The sequence below is a fragment of the Mesoplodon densirostris genome, chromosome 13 (assembly GCF_025265405.1).
Source record: "Mesoplodon densirostris isolate mMesDen1 chromosome 13, mMesDen1 primary haplotype, whole genome shotgun sequence".
NCBI lineage: Eukaryota > Metazoa > Chordata > Mammalia > Artiodactyla > Ziphiidae > Mesoplodon > Mesoplodon densirostris.
The window spans coordinates 61,145,045-61,169,239 of record NC_082673.1 but is presented as its reverse complement, the minus strand read 5'-3'; the positions used below and the strand labels follow the sequence as shown (position 1 = coordinate 61,169,239).

Below are 24,195 nucleotides of genomic sequence, written 5' to 3'. Positions count from 1 at the left end.
TTTTTGGTTCTTCTTAAAATAACTATACTAACTTTTGAAATAGATGTTGCTTTTTTACCAGATATTATTTTCTTTTTTGAATTCACATATTCAGTGACTATGAGCCCCCTAGTAGATGGTAAATGAAACAAAAATTTTGTACAGGTTACACATAATCAGTTAAAACACAGTTTCATTTTAGAACACCTTGCTGATGAAATATTTACTGCAAAAGTTTTTTAAATTACTGAATAATAAAATACATAAATAGTTGTATGTTTACACTATGCAATAAATGACAATACCACTGTAGAAAAAACATCCAGACTACTTTCCATACATTGTACAAGATTATTCAGCCTCTATTTCTTGCACATATTTCATATGCACCTATCTAAATTTTCCAAAGTCTCACACAAACCTTGATTCCTGCATCTCAAATGCTAAAGAATGAGCCATGACAAAGCTGGCCTATACACCAAAGGGTAAGCGGGGCAGCAATGTCAAATACCTCTCAAACCACCACCAGAGACCTTTCAATCACACTTCATTTTGTCAGCGAGCACTGTGCGTCCTGTCCTTAAAAGAGAAATGTTCGTTACCTTGTGTCCAAAAACTTGGGGAAAAGATAGATTATTGCTGGCTGTATTTCAGGTGAGAACTCTGTTCACTGCACATGAATCTCACACAGAATGAAGTCATGTCAGAAGCTATAAGTACCAGGTGGAGACCTACCAAACTCAACCCAGCTTATAATGCAACGCTTAATAAAATATTTCATATAAAAAAATCCAGGACAAATGCCAACCTATGCAGGCTGCCAGGAGAGCAGGTGTAAACTGGACTGTCCTGGGCAAACTGGCATGCATTGCAATTCTACTTATAGGTCACTTAAATGAAAGAAACTTGACAATGGTTCAAGCTTAATTCAATTGAAAATAGGAATACTCTTTTTTCACCTAAATATTGACACTAAAACTATTAAAATTACTTATTCTGAGTGAACAGCCTATCTGACTTCTACACAGTCAAACCAATTCTCATAATATGTTAAACATCCTTTTTAAAAAAAAGCCATAGTTTGTCTTCAGGTACTCATATCATATTCTTAAAAATAAAGATATCTCTTCAGTGTTCGCTATATGAGAACATGCCATTATATATCTTCACGTCTACTGATTGATCGTTCTGCCAATAAAAGACAAAGATGCTACAGAAATGACACTGGTCACGTCAAAGGCATTAGTATTACAATTTGCACTCATTCAGCATCTGCACCAACCATTTATTGAATGTGCATAAATTACTGGAAGTGCCACCCAATATCTAGTCATCTTTGTTGCCTTGTTGTTTCATCTGATATTCTAAAAATTATAGAAGAAATATCTAGGAATAAAGGTTATAAGGCCACTTGCTTCCATGTTATTATGATTCTTTTTCTCCTAAGGCAACCATCGGAGTTTTACCTTTTCTAGTTCCTTGGCTCTTTACAGTCTAATCTCTTTCTTAACTACACGTTGTTTCCCTTTAAAAATTATTTCCCTTTACATCTCTTTATCTACCTCCTCTCATCTTCATGTTAGTTTTCCCTCACCACATACCCCATATAACCATTTTGAATAAGATTCATAAGAATTATGTCACAGTTTCATCGGACAGCTCATAGAAACAATCCACATAGTCTGTACATCATATGTAATCCACACTTAGTAAACTCTAAATATAATTGGTTTGATTCTAGGTCTACTATCAGCATTCTATAAATATGGACATCTCTGAATCTATTAAAAAGAGCCGTTGTTGAAAGATTATGAAGAAAAATTATCCACTTCTGATGCAATTTCACAATAAATCTTAAGTATTTAATACCAATAAAATTTCAATGAAACTAGCAATCTTAAAATGTAGGAAACATAAGAGAGAAGATCTTAAAGGTTCTCATCACACAAAAAAAATGTATAACCAAGTGAGGTGATGGATGTTAACCAAACTTATTGTGGAAATCATTTTGCAGTATATACATATATCAAATCATGTTGCACACAAATTAATGCAATGTTGTACGTCAATTATATTTCAATAAAACTGGGAAATTTTTAATTTAAACAATTTAATATAGCAATTATGCACATAATTCCCTTTTAATTTTTTATTGAAATATAATTTACATTCAGTAAAAAGTATACAAATCTTAAGTGTAACACTACAATAGCTATTGACAAATATATACAACTAGTAATCCATATCCCTCTCAAGACACAGAACATTTCCATCACTCCAGGTAGTTTCCCCAACAAAAGCATTGTTATGATTTCTTACACTAAAGATTTGTTTTGTCTCTTATTGACCTTAATATACATGGAATCATATATTATATACTCTTTAATGTCTAAATTCTCTCACTCAGCACAATGGTTTTGAGATATCCGTGTTTCTGTGCATGTAAATAGTTCTCTAGTTTTATTAATGAACAATACATTTGAATTTACCAAAATTTGTTTATCCATTCACCTTATTGGTGGACATGTGGGAAGTTTCCATTTGGGGGCTACTAAGAACAAAGCTGCGATAAACCTTAATACACAAGTATTTTTATACACATATGATTCTAGTTTTCTTAGGTAAATACCTAAAAGTAGAATTACTGGGGCACAAGACAAGTGTATATTTAATTTTATAAGAAACTGTCAAACACTTTTCCAAAATGCCTGTACCATTTTACATGTTTTAAACTCTCACCAGCAAAGTATTAGAGATCCAGTTGCTCCAAATCTTCACAGATGTTAAGTGATATCAGGTTTTTCACTGTTTTTTTTTAAATTGTAGCTTTCCAAGTGAGTGCATCAAAGTATCTCATGGTCATCATGCTTTAAATCTCCCAAAGGACTAAAGACATAGGACATTTTTCTTTTGTTTATTAGCCATTTGTGTATTTCTGTTGTGAAGAAAATACTTTTGCACTTTTTAGGGTTATTTTTATTTCTATTATTTAAATGTAAGTGCTCTTTATATTCCTTTTAAGCTACATGTATTGCAAATATTTTCTCCTGAAATTTCTTGAAGTATAATTTGGTTATACATTTTCTTAGTATCTTTGATGAACAAAGTTTTAATTTTGATGATGTCTATTTTGTCATTTTTTTTTGCCTTTTATAATTAGCACTTCTTGTGTTTATCTCAAAATCCTTGCCTACATCATGAAGACAGCCTCCTCTGGTTCCTCCTTAGAAGCTTTATAGTTTTAGCCCAAAGCAAGGTCACAACAATTTTCTTCTATATTTTCTTCTAGAAGTTTTATACTTTTAATTTTTATATTTATAGCTATGATCCATTTTGGGTTTTTTTAAATGGTAAAAAAGCAAGCTTCAAATTTCACTTTTTAAATGGATATTCATTGTTACAGTACAACCTGCTTTCAGTCTTCTTCTCCTTTCTGTCCTTTCTCTGTTTAATTGCCTTTGTACCTTTGTTGAAAATTAGTTGTCAGTATGAGTGGGTACATATTACAGACTCTCCATTCTGTTTCCTTGATCCATTTTTCTTTATGCCAATACCATACTGTTTTAATTACTGTAGACTTATAATGTTTTCAAATCAGGTAGTGTTTGGACCTCTAACCAAGATCAATGCTTTAGGAACTTTCTTATTTTCTAATACCAGTGTTAGTGCTATAAATTGTGCCCTAAGTACTGCTTTAGTGGCATCCTACAAATTCTGGTGTTGTGTTTTCGTTTTAATGAAAGTTTAAAACGTTTTCTATGCTCTCTTTTGATGTCTTCTTTGATCTGCAGGTTATTTAAAAGTGTGTTATTCAGCTTCCAAATATTGGGGGATTTTCCAAAGGTCTTTCTGTTACTGATTTCTAATGTAATTTCATTGTGATCAGAGAACATATTTTTATTACTTGAATTCCTTTCAATTTAATGAGACTTATTTAAAGGCCAGAACATGGTCTACCTTGGTACTATTCTATGTACCCCTAATGAATATTCTATTGTTGTTTGCTGGATTGTTCTGTAAATATCAATTAGGTCAGGTTGGTTGATACTGTTGTTCAAGTCTACTATATCTTTGATGAGTTTCTGCCTACTTATTCTATCAGTTATTGAGAGAAGAGTATTGATATCTCCAATCATAATTGTGGATTTGTTGATTTCTCCTTGTAGTTTTATCAGTTTTTCCTTCATGTATTTTGAAGCTTTATTAATATAGACATAGATATTTAGGATTTTTATGTCCTATTGATTAGCTGACTTCTTTATTACTGTGAAGAAACATTCTTCACTCCTAATAAGATTGTTTGCACTGAAATCTACTTTGATCTGAATATAGCTAGCTTATGAGTAGGCTTAGCACGCTATATCTTTTCCATTCTCTTACTTTTTTAGCTATGTCTGTCTTTATATTTAAAGTCTGTCTCTTTTTCTTTTTTTTTTAAATTTATTTTTGGCTGCATTGGGGCTTCATTGCTACACGCAGGCTTCCTCTAGTTGTGGCGAGTGGGGGCTACTCTTTGTTGCGGTGCACGGGCTTCTCACTGTGGTGGCTTGTCTTGTGGAGCATGGGCTCTAGGCATGCGGGCTTCAGTAGCTGTGGCATGTGGGCTCAGTAGTTGTGGCTCGCAGGCTCTAGAGCGCAGGCTCAGTAGTTGTGGCACACAGTCTTAGTTGCTCCGCGGCACGTGGGATCCTCCTGGACCAGGGCTTGAACCCATGTCCCCTGCATTGGCAGGCGGATTCTTAACTACTGCGTCACCAGGGAAGCCCATAAAGTCTGTGTCTTGTAGATAGTGTATTGTTCGGTTTTCAATTACTACCAATCTGAAAGTCTGTGCCTTGAGGTGTTTAGACAAATTATATTTTACACGATTATCAATATGGTTAGGTTTGTCCATCAGTCTTGCTCTTTGTTTTCTACTTGTCTGATGTGTTTGTTCCTTTTCTCCCCTTTTTCTGTCTTTTGCTTGAGTATATTTTGTATCCTACTTTATCTCCTTTGTTGATCTATTAGCTATAATTCTTTGTTTTGTCATTGTAGGGTTTATAATACACATCTTTAACCTATCATAGTCCCTCTTCAAACAGTACTACACCATTTCAAATATAATGAAAGAGCTTTGCAATAGTGTACTTCTATGTCTCCCATCCCAAATGTTACGTCATTGCTGTCATATATTTTATTTCACATATGGTATGAACCCCAAAATACATTATTATTGTTTTTTTTTTTTTTTTTTTTTTTTTTGCGGTATGCGGGCCTCTCACTGTTGTGGCCTCCCCCGTTGCGGAGCACAGGCTCCGGACGCGCAGGCTCCGGACGCGCAGGCTCAGCGGCCATGGCTCACGGGCCCAGCCGCTCCGTGGCATATGGGATCCTCCCAGACCGGGGCACGAACCCGTATCCCCTGCATCGGCAGGCGGACTCTCAACCACTTGCGCCACCAGGGAGGCCCCATTATTATTGTTTTTATTTAAACAATTATCTTCTAATGATTTTTAAGTAACAAGAAAAAAGGATTATATATTTACCCATGTATTTATCACTGCCATTGTTCTTCATTTCTTGTGTAGATACATATATCTATCTGGTATAATTTTCCTTCTGCCTAGAGGACTCTGCTTATCATTTCCTACAATGCAGTTATGCTGGTGATGAATTTTTTCAACATTTGTATATCTGAAAAGGTATTTTGCCTTCATTTTTAAAAGATTTTCACAGGCTATAAAATACTGGTTGATGGCTTATTTATGTTTTTAAATCTCTTAGTACTTTAAAGACATTTGTTTCATTCTCATCTCTCTTACATTGTTTCCAACAAGAAATCTGCTGTCATCTTTAACTTTGTAAGCATGTCTATATATAAACATGTCTTTTTTCTCTGGCTGATTTTAAGATTGCTTCTCTATTACTTATTTTATGAAGCTGGATTATGATATGCCTTAGTGTAGCTTTCTTCATGTTTCTTGTGTTTGGAGTTTATAGACCTTCTCAGAGCTAATAAAGATTTGTAGTTTTATGAAATCTGAAAAAATTCTGGCAATCATTTCTTTACATTTTTCTTTGTACTCTGCATGCTCTCCTCCCCCTTCAAGTACGTGTATATTAACTGCTTGATATTGTCCCTTAGTTCATGATTCTCTTTCCCTTTTTAAATTATTTTATTCATTTTTTTATTCAGTGTTTCAATTTGGATCATTTCTATTGGTTTGTCTTCAAATCCACTAATCTTTTCTTCTTCAATACCTAAACTTCCATTATCCCCATCAAGTGCATTTTTCATTTCCAATATTATAATTCTCATCTCATTTTAGCATTAGATCATTTTAGCATTTATTTTCATATATTACATATTTCTACTTAACTTTTAAAATTATATGGAATACAATTATAGTAACTTTTTTAATGTTCTTGCCTGCTCATTCTAATATCTGTGTCACTTCTGGATTGGTGTCCAGTGTCTGATTACTTTCTCACTATTGATTGTGCTTTCCTGCTGTTTTGCCTGGTTATTTTTGACTGAATGCCAAACATTGTGACTTTTATCTTGTTGGGTGCTGGGTATTTTTGTATTCCTATAAATCTTCTTGAACTTTGTTCTGGGAGGCAATTAAGTTACTTGCAAACAGGCTGATCCTTTCAGGTCTTGTTTTTATGATTTGTTATTCTGTCTGAGAGCAGTACCCAGTTTAGTATTGATTATTCCCCACTGCTGAGGCAAGACTTTCCAAAATACTCTACCCAGAGTTCCAGGAATCTTGAGGTTTTCTAGTCTGGCTGCTGGGAACAGACACTATTCTTGGTCCTGTGTGAATGCAGGCCAGTGTTTCTCTAATCATTTTGGATGATTCTTTCCCTGGCCTCGAGTAGTTTCTTCGCATGCATGTCCCAATTATTCCTCCACTGAATACACAAGAATTACCATCTGTAGATCTCCAGGATATCTTGCTGTTCAGCTCTCTCCTCTCTGGTACTCTTTCTAGAAAAATCCAGCTGCCTTGGTCTCCCCATACCCTCAGAACTGTCTCCTCAATTCAGGAAGACCTCTGGGCTCTGCCTATACTTCTCTCCCTTGCAAAATCCTGGAAACTCTCAAAGGAGTATGCTAAGGCAATCATAAGGCTCGCTTTATTTCCCATTTCTCAGGTATTATTCTCCTCTGTTGCCTGATGCCCAGTTTCTTAAAAACCATTGTTTCAAATAGTTTGTCTATCTTTACAGATGTTCTGGGCAAAAAGGTACATCGAGGCCCTATTATTCCATCTATACATATAGCAGAAGTCTTAAACATATATTTTAATCATTAATTTTACTTTAAAATAATCAAATGCTCACAAAGATACTTGGAAGGTCAACAGTAACGGAGAATAAAGAAATGATGGTTATTAACAAACTGTTAACTATTCATTATACAAGTTTTAACTTGCTTTAAAGCTTTACACTTTAGATCTAAGATAATCGGTTTATATTGTATTACTCTCTTGTCATCACTTACACCTGGTAGCATTTGTCACCATCTAACAAAATGCACTGAGATGTAATTTAGTCATATGACTTTTTTGTTTTCCACTCTTGTCTAATTAAAATTCCAGACAAAATCATAATGTAGTCTCTCAGTACTCTCATTGTGTCATTATTTAAGCAGTAAAATGCAGAAATAAATACTTAAGAATCTGTAATGCCTATAAAATATTGTTTCTTTGTAGTGATGCTCCTTAAAAATGCTTCATAGTCCATTAACAGCAGATAACTGTTACTTTTTCCTATCACTTTTAAACTTTTGTTTCACAATAGAATAAGGAAGTAGGGAAAATAGAGTAAGAAATATTACATAGTAATACAATTACAAGATGTTCTTAGTGAAGATTTAACCTAATATTGCCAATATATTCAATTTTCAATATGAATCATGGTGAAATTATTTGGCCATGTGGTAACAAGTAATATCTGTACTGAAATTCAATAAATATTTGTTGAATAAACTAATTATAATAATGAGTTTAATATGAATGAATACAATCCTCTACTAATTGAACACAAGACTATCAATTATAGGAGAGGAAGAAAAAATGGAAGAGAATGCTTCCAAGTTTATACCATGGCAGAAGACCTTAAAATACAACATAAATAATTTTAGACCTGGAGGTCTTTTCAAGATCTTGGAGAATACCTTTCCTATTTCAGAGATCGAAAAGTGAACACAAAGAAAAGATATACATCTACAAATGCTAACAGTAAAGGGAAGAAGTTAGAACAGGACCTTTATCTTCTAACTTCCAGTTTTTGTATCTCTTCCACCATACAAATTAGCCATAATATTTCTTACTTTTTAACTTCTCCCAACATTCCAGGAAGTGCTAAATAAATAAATAGTAAAATGTTACATGAAAGAAAAAAACAATTAGCTGTTTCCTAAATTTCGCTAATTTTCAACTATGGAAAATATGAGCATCCAACTTTTAAATAATTCCAAATGTATAAAACATCAACTCAGTGTTGTAAAACAGTTTTACTTTGGTTTTTCTGTAATTTTTCTACAAAATAATATTGTTTTAAAAATGGCTACTTCACCCACCCTCCTCTAAATCCCATCTTAGATCCTCTAACCCAGTGGTTCACAACCCTCTTCCAGGCCAAAGCCTTTTTGTAAAACAAATTCTTTGTAACATCCCCTTTACTACCCTGAAAAGGAAATCCAGAGGAAAAAATGTCCTGAGAATTTACATAATTTTTAAGACATATATATATTCCTAACTCTATAATAAAAGGAAAAATAAATAATTTATAAAAAATAAAATATATTTAAATAAGTAAATGCTCAGGCACAACAACTCAAGATGTCATAATAAAGGAGTCAGATACTTACACCTACATGAATGTGGTCAACCTGTACCCCACTCAGTAAATGTGTCAAAACAGTATACTCAAATGTGGAACGATGTTGCCTCTAAGAACCACAAAGGTCCACCAAGTGTTATGCCTCTTAGTGACGGAGCTACAAAGGACAACTGCCACTGAGCTATTAAAGGACACTGGTGTTTCCCTCCCTAATATATCTCTAGATGCCTTTGTGCTTTGCTACTGGTCTCCACTAGTAAGTAGTATTGGCATCACTTGGGAGCTTGTTAAAAACACAGATTCTCGGGTACTACCTCAGACCTATCAAATTCAAATCTATATTTAAATAAGATCGTCAGGTTATATGGATGTAAATTAAAGGCTGAGAAACCACTGGGCACTCCTGGGGGACATAGTAAGGGAGAGGGTAAACAAACTACACATAACAAAAAAAGCGATTATTTCAATACGTATTTTGAAATTAAAAAAGACATATTTGAAAATCTCTAACAATATTTTGTAGCTAAATTGATAATAAACATTTGTCATTTTTATGAATAAATGAATTAAGTAAATACTCATTAACTCAAAGCTAAGGACTAGAGCCAACTTGGTATTCATTCACTCAGTAAATACTAAAGGTCTATGTGTAAAGCACTGTGCTAAGATCTGTGAGAGAAGTAAAAAGTCATAAAACAGGTCAAAACCACTGCAGTATATAGTTAAAGATTAAACTAAAGCTCCGAAAAAGAAGGAAATGTAACACGCTCTTCTCTCAAACATACTTCTAGGTTCATAGATTTAAATTTAATTAAACCAAAGTTTCTCTTTTTGAGGCCACTGGTTTCTGAGTAGTATTGAAGAACAAATTACTAATAATACTTTAAACTGGAGTTATATTTTTTATGAGATGCTCCATTTTACTGTCCAAGTCAAATACTGCTGAAAGATCCATTGTGGTAAGAAAGGAGAAAAACATGGGGAGAGAGAGACAGACAGAGAGACAGAGAGAAAGAAAGAGAGAGAGATGAGCGGGAGGTAAGGCTAACAAGAAAACAGGCTTAACTGAAGTAATTTAAATAGTAACAAAAGAAAATGAGCAAAGAAAGGAGAAATTTCAACACCACTAAGGGAACTAACTACTTACTCTCTTGGGCAAGAAAAGGCAAATTTTTTTGTAAAGGGTCATAAAGTAAATATTTTAGGCTACAAAGGCCATATAACATGGTCTCTTGCAGCTACTCAACTCTTATAACTACAGTGGTAGCTGAAAGCAGCCATAGATAATAAGTAAACTAATAGGTGTGACTGTGTTCCAATAAAACTTTATTTACAAAAGACAGATGGCACAGATTTGGTGCCAGGGATGTAGTTTGCTGATCCCTTGCTCTAGGGGAAAGAATTCAAAAGGTTCAAAGATACAGGCCTAATAAATTAAAATAGAATCTGCATTTAAAAAATAATAAACCATAGGCTCTTTCTTGCTGATGATAAGGGGAATTAAATTACTCTTGAAGAGAAAGTACTTTCCAAATAAAACTTTTTACAATTATAACCAATTCCATTTTCTAGGCGTAACTACTAAATCTGATATTAAACCCTAACTTCTTCCCTGACTAAAAGTCATTCTTATTAACAAAAGAAGCTATTGGTCTGACTTGTATTAGGTTCAGAAAGCAAGGAGTCATGAAAGTGTGCATTTACTAGTTATAGCTGTCAAAGGCACCAGGCAAAAGAAAAAAAGGAACTACTACACCTTGCTTCCCCATAATGGGTCAGATTCTACTGTTTATTCAGGCTAGTAGTTTGTCATTGAAAGAAGCATTAAGAGATAATATTGAAAGAAATATATTTGTTCTCATTACCACCTTCTTCAAACATTAGAGATATGCTTCTAGCTTCCCTTCAGTGATGAATTAATTACTCGAAAATTTGTTGCATTTATTTTTAACATCCGTAACCTCCTGACAATATGCACTCCAAAACTTACTAATTGATTATGTGACCCAGTGTTTAAGTATTTCCTTTCTTCTTCCCAAACCTACCTCTCTAAAGTCCAAAGGAAACTATCTCACGCAGCTATCTAGTTTTTGAAGGAGTCTGTTCCCATTATCCATGTTATTGTCATTCATTCATTTAAAATCCTATCTCCATTGGTTATCATCTATTTTTTTTCACCCAAGCTCATATACCTTGACCACTTCACTTGCCATTTTACAAGTTTTCTTGATTTCTAAAGTCCTTGTGTAGCAGACATTGCTACTGTCTCAACCCACATTGCCGTATCCTTCACTGTTCCCCACATAGCAATGTTTTCTTACTGTATTTTTAATATTCTGCCTGAGTGCTTTCTCTGGCACAGTAGCATGCTAGAGCAATGAGTTCTAGAGAGTTAACCCCAGGAACAGCCCTAGACCAATAGCAAAGGGAAGTTATGGATAAATATCCCCAGCCTCCTTGCCCATTATATGGGATAACTGAGGTCATGATACCGGGTCTCCCAAAAGTCCCAGTAAGATTAAGACACAGCGGCTAAAAGAGGTTACCTGCTCCTGAATGCATCCAATATTGTATTCTTTCTCTTAACTGGATCATTTCCCACTTCCCTACAGGTAGTGCCTGGGATTGCCTTCCATATAGACTACTCACTCTCAAATCTTTGTGTGCTTAAGGCGGTCCTCAATCTAAGATGGTCCTCTAACCTTAAAATTCCTGGGTTCCTGAGATTTTGCATTGAGACGAGTTCATAGCACACCAGCCATGAAATCACCAACTGTTTTGCCCAAAGGTAGGATTACATTGTTTCACTTTTGCTAGTTTTCAAAAGATCTGGCACAGCCATCATTTTATTATTCTCCCAAGACATAGCAACACACCAGAGTGATGGCTTTAGCCACCCTCTAAAATGACGCCCAGTTACCTTACCTGTTATAACTGAGTGCTCACGTAATAGGAGCGGGTATGCCTCCCACCAAGCCGCACACAGGAGAGGCTGGGATGCTGGTGTGGGGTGGGGCACGGACACAAGGGCGCGGTCCAGTTGGTAGCTGGCCTCGCTCGGGTTCTTCGGGCTCAGCTGAGCCCCTCCCCCAACCCTGCATACCTGAAGGCTCACAGCCCTCCAGTTCTTGGCCAACACTCCCCTCATTCGGGTTTGGGGCTTGAGCTTTTCCATCCCCAGCATCTGGCAGGGTGTTGGGCCAGGGAAGCCTGATCAAGTGGCCAACAGCGGCTGGAGGGCAGCACCACCCCACCCAGCACCAGACCTCAGGCCAGCAGCCAGAGTCCAGGCTCCGCAGAAAGGCAGGTAAGGGCTGTCGCTGTGTAAATGGGCGGGGGTCACTTGCCCTCAAGTTGGAGGAGAGTCTACATCACAAAACCTAACTCAACTTTTGTTACTAAGGGACTCGTGTTGAGCAAAATCTGATGTTAACTTTAAAAGAGAGATTTGTTCTTCGCCTTCAAATTGTAATTGGGGCGGGGCGGGCGGGCAGCCCTTAGCATTCCACCCTTAATACCTGGCCAGCACGTGGCCGTTAGCACGAGGTCCTTAGGACAGCGGTTAGAGGTCCCGCTCTGCCAGCAGTCAGCCTCGCAGTGATCCTCCGGGCAGAAAGTGCCATGAGCGGTGGATCGTGGCCTTCTCCCCAGGGCTCGAGGTCCTCCAGCCTCCACGCTGGTGGGTGAGCTGGGGGGCCCAGGACAGGCTAAGGGCTGTGTCCTGCAAAGCTCCAGAGCCCTTGCCATGGCCGCCCACTGGCTGGGCCCAGGCCTTGACCTAATGGCGGCAGCAGTCTCCATGGGTCCCAGTCAATGGAGGCCTCAGCACCTGGATTGTATGGACACTGCCACTAAGGTAACAGCTTCAATCAGCTTCAGTCTGTCCATTCAAGTTTTGAAAATTGGTACAGCTTAGATCAGTTGTCTACCCCCCTAAGAGGTGGCCGGAGGTCAGGGGTAAGTTGCAAGAACACTGCACATCATTAGTTCAGGTCCACCTCTGTGGCCGGGGCTCTTCTCAAAGAAGGACAATTCTTGTGAGCTGGGAATTCACCTGACGGGTATTTGCTACAAGTGATTTGCTCCAGTTTAAGTGAAAAGCCTGAGGGCCAGCTGGGTCCTGGGCACTTGGCTCCCTCAGTGATGATGGCTGGGCAGGGTCTGACAACCCAGCCCTGAGGGCACCACCAGCCGAGATCTGCCTCTTCAGCCAAGCCTGGGCACTGGCAGGAGGACCCAGACTGGGTGCTGGATGAACGCTCCCAGGCAGGGTAACGGCCCGCGCAGGGACCCCCTCCTCTTAGCCAGGGCCTGGACCCTGGAGGGAGAAACTTGAGCTTTGGGACCTTGCCCTTTCTTGTCAGAACAGGGAAGAACATTCATTCTGGTGGAGGTTTACAGGAACATCGTTACCTGACCATGACCTGACCTCAAGAACAAAGGTTCTGACACCAAGAAGTTTGACAACTAACTACACCCCTCCCTCACATTTCCTATAAAAGGGTTTTGCTAAAAGCTTATGGGGAGTTCAGGGTTTGGGGGGCCTGAGCCACCTGTCTCCTTGCATGGCCCTGCAATATACCTTTCTCTGCTCCAAACTCTGATGTTTTGGTATTTTTTGGCCTCACTGTGCGTCGGGCACACAGACTTGCATTCGATAATGCTCAGGACCCACCAGCCTATAAGTACAGTTTAGATTTGTTTTTCCACAAAATGCATGACTTTCTACTTATTCACATGTAAATGTATCTGCCAATTCTAGATAACAAACATAGTGTAAACCAGATTTTGTTTTTAATTTTCAATTTAAACAGAGGAACGTGGTATAGAAAAATAATCTTCCCAAGAAAACTTTTCATTCTCCTCCTTCCAAAAGTAGGAACTCTAAGAACCATAAACACTGTTTTAAAAAGTCTAACCCTTTGAACATGGAGAAGCCCATAGAACTGAGCCAAAAGAGTACATAACAGAGTTAGCCCATGGAAAAATCAAACTCACGAAACCCTTTCATCAATATTTACCTGCTTGGAAGACCACTTCATCCGTCAACCCAAGGTAGAACCTTTGGAGACATCCTTAATCTTCCCCATTCTCTTAATTCCTCTTCCAGTTAGTCCCATCAATCGAACCTCTCCAAAGTGTCTTAAAAAAAAAAATCTCTTCTTCATTCCCCTTGCTCTTATGCCAGTTTGTCTTTCCTGTGACCATAACCTATCTAGGTTCCCTGTTTCATTTCACTTTATTCTGGAAAAACCTGACACTCCCACATCAAACTTAAGACTGTTCAAACCTATAATAGCTCAAGTCCTGAACATCACTTTCAGCATTTCTATAAAACATATGGACATTTACATTATATTTAGACAACACATTTGTTGCCTAAACATTTCATGTATTTTTATTTCTGTTTGGAATGAAGATTAAAAATAATGTTTACCTAAAGATTAAGCAAAATGTTTACCTGTCTGAAGCTACGTCACTGGCAATTTGGTGCTTCACTCCTGACCCATTTTTAATAGAATCCTGTCTTGTGAGCCCATGAGATCGACTTTTCTCCACTGCAGGTACAGATAAGTCACCTGAGGGTCCTTGGAACGGGGCCTGCTCATGCAGTTTTGCTTTCTTCTCCTGAGGTGCCTCCTCATTCCGCAGTCCTCGGAGAACCTTTTGATCAGGTTGCTGTGGTGTATTAGATCCACTATTATAAAACCATGCTCCTGATTTAGTGAGGATTTCTTGTTGTTTTCGGCACAAATTACATACCCACATAACCTGCACACGAATATACAGGGAAAAGAAATTAGTGTTTCCAAAAGTTAAAAGCAAATAAAAATACAGACAACTCAAGGTAACAAAAAAAGTACATGGTTATCCTTTCTGAAGTTAAAATGTAATCCTGATCAACTGCTATTGTTAATTAAATCACATATCTTAATATTGTCAACAGACAAAACTGACAATATTTACTGGCAGTAGAAACACCAAACTAGAATGTGAAATTACTAGTTGTTTATTTATATTCTTTAATTGCTTTGTATTTAAATTAGGGGCATAGTATAATACAAAGAAAATGGATTTGAGGTTAGAAAAACTTGGGTTTAAATACCAACTGCAAGACTGGAAACTTGGCAACCTTCAACAAGGTACTGAACCTTCATAGCTATAAAACTTAGTTTCCTTAATGATAAAATAAAGAAATAAGTATAATAATATTCATTCCCCTATATTGTTTTGAGGATTGAAATAATTTATATAAAATGTCTGGCACAATGCCTGGTATATGTTGGACTTCAATAGATTACCTACTATTAGGTTAATCTTCTATCATCAACTATATTACAGTTTCTTGAAGGGGCTTTTATTTCTTTTGAGTAGCTCCTAATGACTAAAATAAAGCTAGGAACATTGCTGATCCTCAATAGAAACCTATTAATTGCTCATAACTTTAGTAGGACACTTAACATAAATTGTACCATTTTAACCATTTTTAAGTGCACAGTTCAGTAGTATTAAGTATATTCACATTGCTGTGAAACAGATCTACAAAATGTTCATCTTGCAAAATTCAAAGTCTATATCCATTAAACAGCAAATCCCCTTTTCTCCCTCCCCCCACCCCCTGGTAACCACCATTCTACACTTGATTTTTTAATAGATATGTTTTTCAGACTCCAGGAATCTAAGAATATTAAAACTAACATCTGTTTGACCAGAAAACCTTCGCCTTCTTCTGAAAAATATTTTTCGATTAGAAAAAAAATCATACATTCATGAAATAAAAGGTAAGTTAATATTTCAAGTGTTTTTTATGTTTTATGTCAAATATTGAATCTTACACAGCTCTCCAGATTGCTAAACATTTCCTCATAGTTTAAATAAATTATAATATAGATAATCACAGTAAAAGAAAACTTCAACATGGTATTTTCAACTGATACAAGAATGCTTTTGTAAAATACCATTTAAAATTTTTGCTTAACTTCTCATTATTCCCAGTTCACATTGTTTGTATAGTTTATATCATACAACACTGTACTTGATCATTTTGTTATTTTGTTCTCTCTTCAAATTGTATATACATTTCTCTTTTCTCCAACTAAATTGAAAGCTCACTGGGGGCAAGGTCTGTATCTTCTATTTGCATAATAAGACCTTATAAATTATAGAACAGTAAGACCTTCTAAATGTTTGCTAACTTGAATTCTTTTGAAGTCTTTCTGGGGGATGTATTATAATAAAATTTTTTATACTATTACACTAAGATTTATGTTTAATCCATTTCCAAAAGAATCAGTCAGCAATAACATCAATTTTTGTGACTATCTTATTTTTAAAAGTAAATAAAGTATTTTTGATACTAAAATACCAACATCTCACTCAAATTTTAAAAAATACATCATAGTCCAAATTCCTTTTGCTTTGAATACATACAAAATATTAATATATCTAACTCATCAATCATCTCAAAAATCAAATTTCAACCAAGATCTTCAGCCTTTCAATGCCATCTTGTGGCAATTATAGGTATTGCAGATATCTTTTAAAAGTGAAAGGCGCACTAAATATAGAACCAGAAAATAATGTTAAAATAAATTAAATTTGAACTTCAACTTTTCTGCTTTATTTTAAACAAATTACTCATTGTACAAATAGCATCATTTCCATATAGTGAAAAATGAAAAAAAGACTTGGAAGCACTATGGGCTTAGTCTTCCTCATCTGTTAACACCTAATAGATATTTATATAAGATAAATGACTGTAAGTGTGAAGGATGATGTCTGACTCTCTATGTATTAATACCCTTCCCATACTCTCTGGGCTATCCACATTGGTTGCTCTTTTTCGGACTAGATCCTATGTGCCCTCCTAAACTGCTGGCTTCTAGTAATCCTTATATCCTAACAACAAATTACCCTTCTCTTACTATCTCCTCCTACTCTTGGATTAAGAGCTTACTAATCTTTAAAGCTTAGGAAGCCTAAATTCACTCACTTAAATTAGTACAGGGACTGACACTTTCAACTGAAACCCTTTACACACATTGCAACTTGTACATTGATGGTACTGCAGGATGCCTTACAAACACATACACATGCTATGAGATGACTTTTCATTAATTGGCTGTGAAATAATCAACATCTATTAGAGGTAAAGTCTGTGTCCGTGGAAAATAATTTAACTAATTTGGGAACAGAATAGCAGGACTTTTGTTAATGGAACCCTTTAACCAATTAAGTTAACCAGCAAATGTATCTTATGATGAATGCTGTTAAAAATATCTTAGAAATATACATGCCTGTAAATCACCATGGTTAGAGCCTATTAGTGTGGCTGGTCATCATTTATCAAAAAACATCTAGGCCCTAAGAATACAAAGACATAGAGGATTCAAAATTATAAGGTATTATTACTTTCAGTTCTAAATATGCCAATATTTGGGACTTCCCTGCTGGTCCAGTGGTTAGGACTTCGCCTTCCAATGCAGGGGGTGCGGGTTCGATCCCTGGTCGGGGAGCTAAGATCCCACATGTCTCGTGGCCAAAAAACCAAAACATAAAACAAGCAATATTGTAACAAATTCAATAAGGACTTGAAAAAAATTGGTCCACAGGGCTTCCCTGGTGGCACAGTGGTTAAGAATCCACCTGCCAATGCAGGGGACACGGGTTCAAGCCCTGGTCCGGGAAGATCCCACATGCGTGGAGCAACTAAGCCTGCGCGCCACAACTGCTGAGCCTATGCTCTAGAGCCTGCTAGCCACAACTACTGAAGCCCGCGCGCCTAGAGCTTGTGCTCCGCAACAAGAGAAACCACCGCAATGAGAAGCCTGCACACCACAATGAAGAGTAGCCCCCACTCTCTGCAACTAGAGAAAGCCCGCGCACAACAAAGACCCAACACAGCCAAAAATAAATAAATAAATAAATTATTTTTTTTAATGGTCCACAAAAAAAAAAATACCAATATTTTCAAAGTAATACAGCAATATAAGAGATGGAACACTAGTGACCCAAATTTGTCACTTATTATCGTATGTTCCATTCCACAGACATCCTTGTTGGGGTTAAAAAGGAAAAAGAAACACTAAGGAAAATAGGAATATCTCTTTAAAACCATAAAAACGATAAATGTAATAGCTAAACTGCATAGTCAAAAACAAAATTATGTTAAGTGCATACAATAACTAAAAGGAGTTTAATGCTCTGAAAACTCTGATTTTCATCTAAATAGGGATAATAAATAATAGAATAATTCAGAGAAGGGAAGGATTTACTGGTTAGAGACTGGTGCTAATGAGACCACAGGCAAAGCTCATAAGACCAGCTAACTCTGCACAAAATAAAAGGATTTACTAGACTCCAGTCTAATCAGACTACACTCTATTGCTAATCAACAATGCTTATAAATGTATGCATTTGTCAGAGAAGAGTGTAAATTGATCAGTTTAACCCTATCACATGACTAGAAAACTGTGGAAGATGCTAGTTAGCTACTAAACTTACTTCCTTTTTCTCTTAGAAAACTACATTTCCCAATCTCCCTTGTTGTTAGAGATGGCCGTGATCATATGACTGTGTTCTGGCCAATGGATTATAAGTGCAATGATGTGTGCCATTTCCATGACCATTAAAAACTCTCATATGCTACTGTCATGCTCTTCATTCAAGACCCTGGGGGGTAAAGGAACCACAAAAAAAAAAGGGAACCTGGGAATCTGCATGAGTACTTGGAAAGGAGCCCTCTGATAATCAGCCACACCAGTGTGGACTTCACATTGGTGAGAAATAAACTTCTATTATGTTGAGCTACAGAAACTTTTTAAGTTTTATCATTTGCAGTTGATATCATTTCCTTAACTAATTCAAATATTTTTAAAGTACATGTTCTACTGAATGTGTCACCAGGAGAATCTTTGTATGTGGAGAACAATGCATTACTAAAACTGGCATATAAATGTGCTTCAGTGTTGTTCTGGACCCAGCTTTCACTGAGTCCTAAGAACTGGTTATGCACACTTCTTCTCAGCTCTGCATTCGATGAAGTAACCTGGATTACTTGAAAGTAGCCACGGTGAATGTTTTTAGAATATGAAAGTTGGAAAATGCCACAAATCAGGGCTTTTTCTTACAGAGAGCCCGTTGTTAACATTTATCAGCACACCACTGAATATAATGTATCTCGTATAGTCTACTAAGTGATTAATACTATATTTAGTATTGGAAGATAAACTTGGATGAAGCTGTAATTTACCATAAAATTAATTCAGACCATAAAATTCCCATTTATTTACAGATGGGCAAATAACTATTAACACTAATTCATTAATTATTTATTCATTCATACAATATTCACTAAATGCCTAGTGTATGCCAGACACTATGCTAAGAGCTGGTGAATACAGCTCAGCAGACAGATTTTGCTGTGGAGTTTACAGTATAGTGGGGGAGACAATGAGCAAATAATTGCACAAATACTGTTTAATTACAGTTGTGATAAATGCTACAAAAGGAATACAGTCACACCATAAATCCCTGGTGCTTCCTCTCCCCTGGCCCAGGCTGTGTTTGGAAAAAAAGAAGAATGCAGAGATCTGCAAAAGGTCAACTACAGTATTCCTTAGTGTTCCCATCATCAGATCTATGGTGTTTCTGTCCCTCAAAAGGCAGAATTCAGCAGCACTGTGGGCTACTAACCTACAAGCCCTTCTCCAGCGCTATCATGGTGGATCTGGAAAGTTGAAGTACCGGCCCATATCCTAGAGCAGTGATCCCCTTTTTGGCACCAGGGACCGGTTTATGGAAGACAATTTTTCACTGACAGGGCGGGGGTTGGGGGCTGGATGGTTCAGGCAGTAATGAGAGTGATGGGGAGCGATGGGGAGCAGCGGATGAAGCTTCACTCACTCGCCCATCGTTCACCTCCTGCTGTGCGGCCTGATTCCTAACAGGCCACGGACCTGGGGGTTGGGACCCCTGGCTTAGGGAACACATTTGAAAAACCTTAACCCTCTATAGAATAGGGGTCCCCAAGCCGTCCTCGGCCTGTTAGGAACCGGGCCACACAGCAGGAGGTGAGCGGCGGGCAAGCGAGCAAAGCTTCATCTGCCGCTCCCCATCGCTCGCATTACCGCCTGAACCATTCCCCCTGCCCCCATGCATGGAAAATTTTCCTTCCACGAAAATGGTCCCTGGTACCAAAGAGGTTGGGGACCGCTGCCCTAAGCAATTAAGGAATCAATGTAATTTCTATATAATAGGCTTCTAGATTACACAACAGATATCAGAAAATTTCCTTCGTCTGATACCCCAAGACAAGCAGCAAGACTTTCCCAGATTCCCCATGAAGCACAAGCATGGCATCTCTAGCTACAGTCATATTTGTACGTTGATACAGGAGGGTTCAGTGGTGTCATCCCTAAGTCCCTCAGGAGACAGCAGCAGTACAGAAGAAACTTTAACTTGGAACGTCTCCAAGTCTTAGGTGGCTATTGTTGTGGCTTCGAAAAATTACTCACAGAGAAACTTGTTTATTTCTCTATTTTTGATCTGATTTTTCCTCAACAGCATACTAGCCAGATTTCTTTTAAAGCCACCTACTAAATTTCTGTCTGCTAAATAGCTCCTTTGGATAAATTCTCTGTATCTGATATTACCTGACCTTCCCTTGCTGTTTTCCAAGAAGGTATCTGGGTGTCCCGTGGGGCTTCTGCTGCTGAAATCTGCAGCTCATCTAACTCCCAGTGTGGTACTGCTCTATTTAGACAGGACTGTGCTCCACTGTTGACTTGATCTCACTTCAGCTCCCAGGGCACTGCTGGCTCCTCTTAGTCTCAGAACAATCCTCCATTCAGCCGTGGCCCCAGCTACCTGTACTGCAGTCTCTTCTGCAAAGTAACCTCATCCCTCATCCCTCACCATCAGGGGAGTGTCACGACAGGGACATGCAGCTACTTTTGTGTCCTCCATGCTTTCCAGAACTATCCTGGTACTAAGGATAGTTCTGGAAAGCTAATGCTGGCAGGGCATCCAGAAAGATGATCTCTTCCAAGAACCTCAAATAATAAGAAGGGTAAGAGCTGCCCTTTGACTGAACCAATATGTATCCTCAGCCTGAGCAAAGCCTAGAAAAAATAGACTAGAACTAGATCACCCACTAGCCTTACCTCTGTCTTTCTCCTTCCTCATAATATACGGAAATAGAAGGGGCAGGCTCTTCCTAGACTTCCCTTTTCTGTATACCTGACACTTTCCCCAAGAATCCTCAGTCTTGGACTAATGATCTCCAGGCTTCTCTTAACCCATCCGTTACTTTCATGGCAAAAATGAAAAAAGAAGCCAGCTTACTGATAAAATAATCTAAACCAGGAGGCACTTCAAATATACTATACCTATTACACTGTGATCTGAATATTGTCAGCTATGTTCAGAGATTAATATTTGCCTAAGTACAAAGTATGAACCAGATCCACAGAGAGCTTCAAGTTTCTGATAAAATGGCTGATTCCTCTGCTCTGGGCAGGAGTTGTGGGGTGGGAGGCTGCACAGCACAGAAAAGGAACCTAGTCTTTTAAAAGACAGAAAATGAAATGAAATGAAAGACAATTAAGTTGAAAATATAATCATTTATTGTTTTACCATGCAGTCAATATTACTGAAAATTTGGGGTATCTGCACTGTTTATCAAAACAAAACACACAATTGCCAAAAAATGCAATTTTAATTTATACTTAAAACCTCAGAGAAATTATAGAGAATTAAAAATTATAGTGATCTCTACCACTCTGCTAAACTTAAACCTTTACACCTCTTTCCTTAAACTCTACTTTTATTTCTATATATTGGTTTGTCTTATGTCATGATATAAATCTTACTTTTAACATTTTTCAGCGAAAATAGACATTGCTTGTACAGAAAGATTTTTGTTTCTGTGTACAGAATTTTAGCTTATAAAAAAATAGAAATAGGGCTTCCCTGGTGGCGCAGTGGTTGAGAGTCCGCCTGCCAATGCAGAGGACACGGGTTCGAGCCCCGGTCCGGGAAGATCCCACATGCCGCGGAGTGGCTGGGCCCGTGAGCCATGGCTGCTGAGCCTGCGCATCTGGAGCCTGTGCTCCACAACGGGAGAGGCCACAACAGTGAGAGGCCCGCGTACCACAAAAAAATAATAATAATAAAATTAATTAATTAATTAAGTTAAATTAAAACAAAAGAGAAATGAAGGCAGATAAGCAGAGCTGCAGCCTTGGGGCCACTGTGCCCCCAGCCAAAAAGCAAGCACCAATAGCTGAGAGCATAGCTCTTTTGGGATAACAAAACTAAATGCGCCCCATATAAAATGAAAACCTGGAGTCAGGTTTACTTCTTGATGCCCAGGTCCTTCTTCACTAATAAAAGGAGCTGGAAAATGCTATAGAAAGCTGCCTCAACCTACAGATTACACATAGCTGTGCGTTCAGAAAAGTGGGACACAGTCTTGCAACAAGACGCTGAACAAAGCCAACCATGACCTTGGTTTGTATATATGAATTTGCAAGATCATTAATTTAAAATACCACTAATATATTAATTTGAAAGATGACTAAATATCAAGATGGAAACAAGATCCCAGCTCACTCCTAAAGACCTGGTTCTGGATTGGAGAGCCCAGATACTGCATGAAGGCAATCACAAAATTGTTAATAAGGACGGGATAAGCTCAGGGGAGGCAGAAGGGAGGGTAAGAGGAGGATAGAGAGAAGAGGAAGAAACTACAGTGAAAACTTTTAAAAAAATCATCTCACAAAAAAGAAAAAAAAAATGAGGTCTAAATGGTTTTACATTTGACTCCTACCAAACACTGAAAAAGCAAATAACCCCAAACTTTTTCAAACTATTATAGAAACGGGAAAAAAAAAAAAAAAAGGTAAAGTCCCCAATGCAATTTGTAAGACTAGAAAGATTTTAATGGCAAAATCAGAAAAGGGCAGTAATTAGTTTCCTATGGCTGCTGTAACAAATTACCACAAACTGGTGGTCTAAAACAACAGAAATATATTCTCTCACAGTGCTGAAGACCAGAAGTCTGAATTCAAATTCAGTATCAGTGGGCCAAAATCAAGGTATCAACAGGGTCATGCTCATTCAAGAGGCTCTAGGGGAAATCAGTTCTTTGCCTCTTCTGGCAGTCAGCTTCTGATGGCTACCAGCATTCTTTGGCTTGTGGCCACATCAATCCAGTCTTCAGGGACAGCATCTTCAGATATCTCTCTGCTACATCCTCACATCACCTTCTCTGTGTGTGTGTAATCCCCCTCTTATAAGGATACAAATGATTATATTAAGGGCCCAGGCAGATAATCTCCCCATCTCAAGATTCTTACATAATGACATCTGCAAAGATTGTTTGTTTTGCTATATAAGGTTATTCACAGGCTCAGGGGTTAGGGCATGGATTTTTTTTGAGGGGTCATTTTCAGCCTACCACAGACAATATAAAAGTAGAATTATAGGCCAATAGCACAAATAAAAATGGATGCATTGATCTTAAAATCAAATGTTAAATTTCATACAGCAAATATATATGATAAAGAACAAAAAGAACCTATCATGACAAAGGGAAGATTATAACAAGAATAGTTTAATATTAGAAAATATACCAATGTAATTCACCACATTAATAGATTAAAATAGAAAAAAAGTGATCATATTGATACGGAAAAACCATTCAGCATTCATAAAATGTAAGACTCATTCATGTGAAAATAAAATCTAGCAAACAAAAAATAGAAAAGCAGTGCTTAAGCCTGATAAAGGGTATCTACAAAAACTTAAATCCTATTTTATACTTAAAGATGAAAAGTAAGAGCGTTTCCCTTAAAGTTAGGAATGAGCTAAAGATCCCAAGTATCATCACTTCTATTCAACACTGTCCTGGAGGCACTAGCTTATTAGTAAATCTCACACACACGAGACAAGAAGAAGGATGAAATAAAACTGTCCTTATCTAAATACTATATGATTGTGAAAACCATTTGATTATGACAGAAAAATCCAAGAAAATCTACAGACAACATATTAGAAGTAATAAGAGAGCTCCATAAGTTTCCTAGATCAAAGATGGACAGGGCCTCCCTGGTGGCGCAAGTGGTTGAGAGTCCGCCTGCCGATGCAGGGGATACGGGTTCGTGCCCCGGTCTGGGAGGATCCCATGTGCCGCGGAGCGGCTGGGCCCGTGAGCCATGGCCGCTGAGCCTGCGCGTCCGGAGCCTGCGCGTCCGGAGCCTGTGCTCCGCAACGGGGGAGGCCACAACAGTGAGAGGCCCGCATACCGCAAAAAAAAAAAAAAAAAAAAAAAAGATGGACAAAGATAAACAGCATTTCAGTACACCACTAATAACCAAT

At 37.6% G+C, this 24,195-nt stretch overlaps 1 protein-coding gene across 8 annotated transcripts in view; it reads right to left on the bottom strand.

The window, feature by feature from the left end:
- The window catches only part of RIMS2 (regulating synaptic membrane exocytosis 2), a 590,231-nt gene that overhangs the window by 391,842 nt on the left and 174,194 nt on the right, over positions 1-24,195 (bottom strand). For all 8 annotated transcript variants that reach the window (XM_060115826.1, XM_060115828.1, XM_060115819.1 and 5 more), the window contains one exon: positions 14,276-14,586. In XM_060115826.1, coding sequence (XP_059971809.1) covers positions 14,276-14,586 — 311 coding nt within the window. The remainder of the gene's footprint in view (positions 1-14,275; positions 14,587-24,195) is intronic.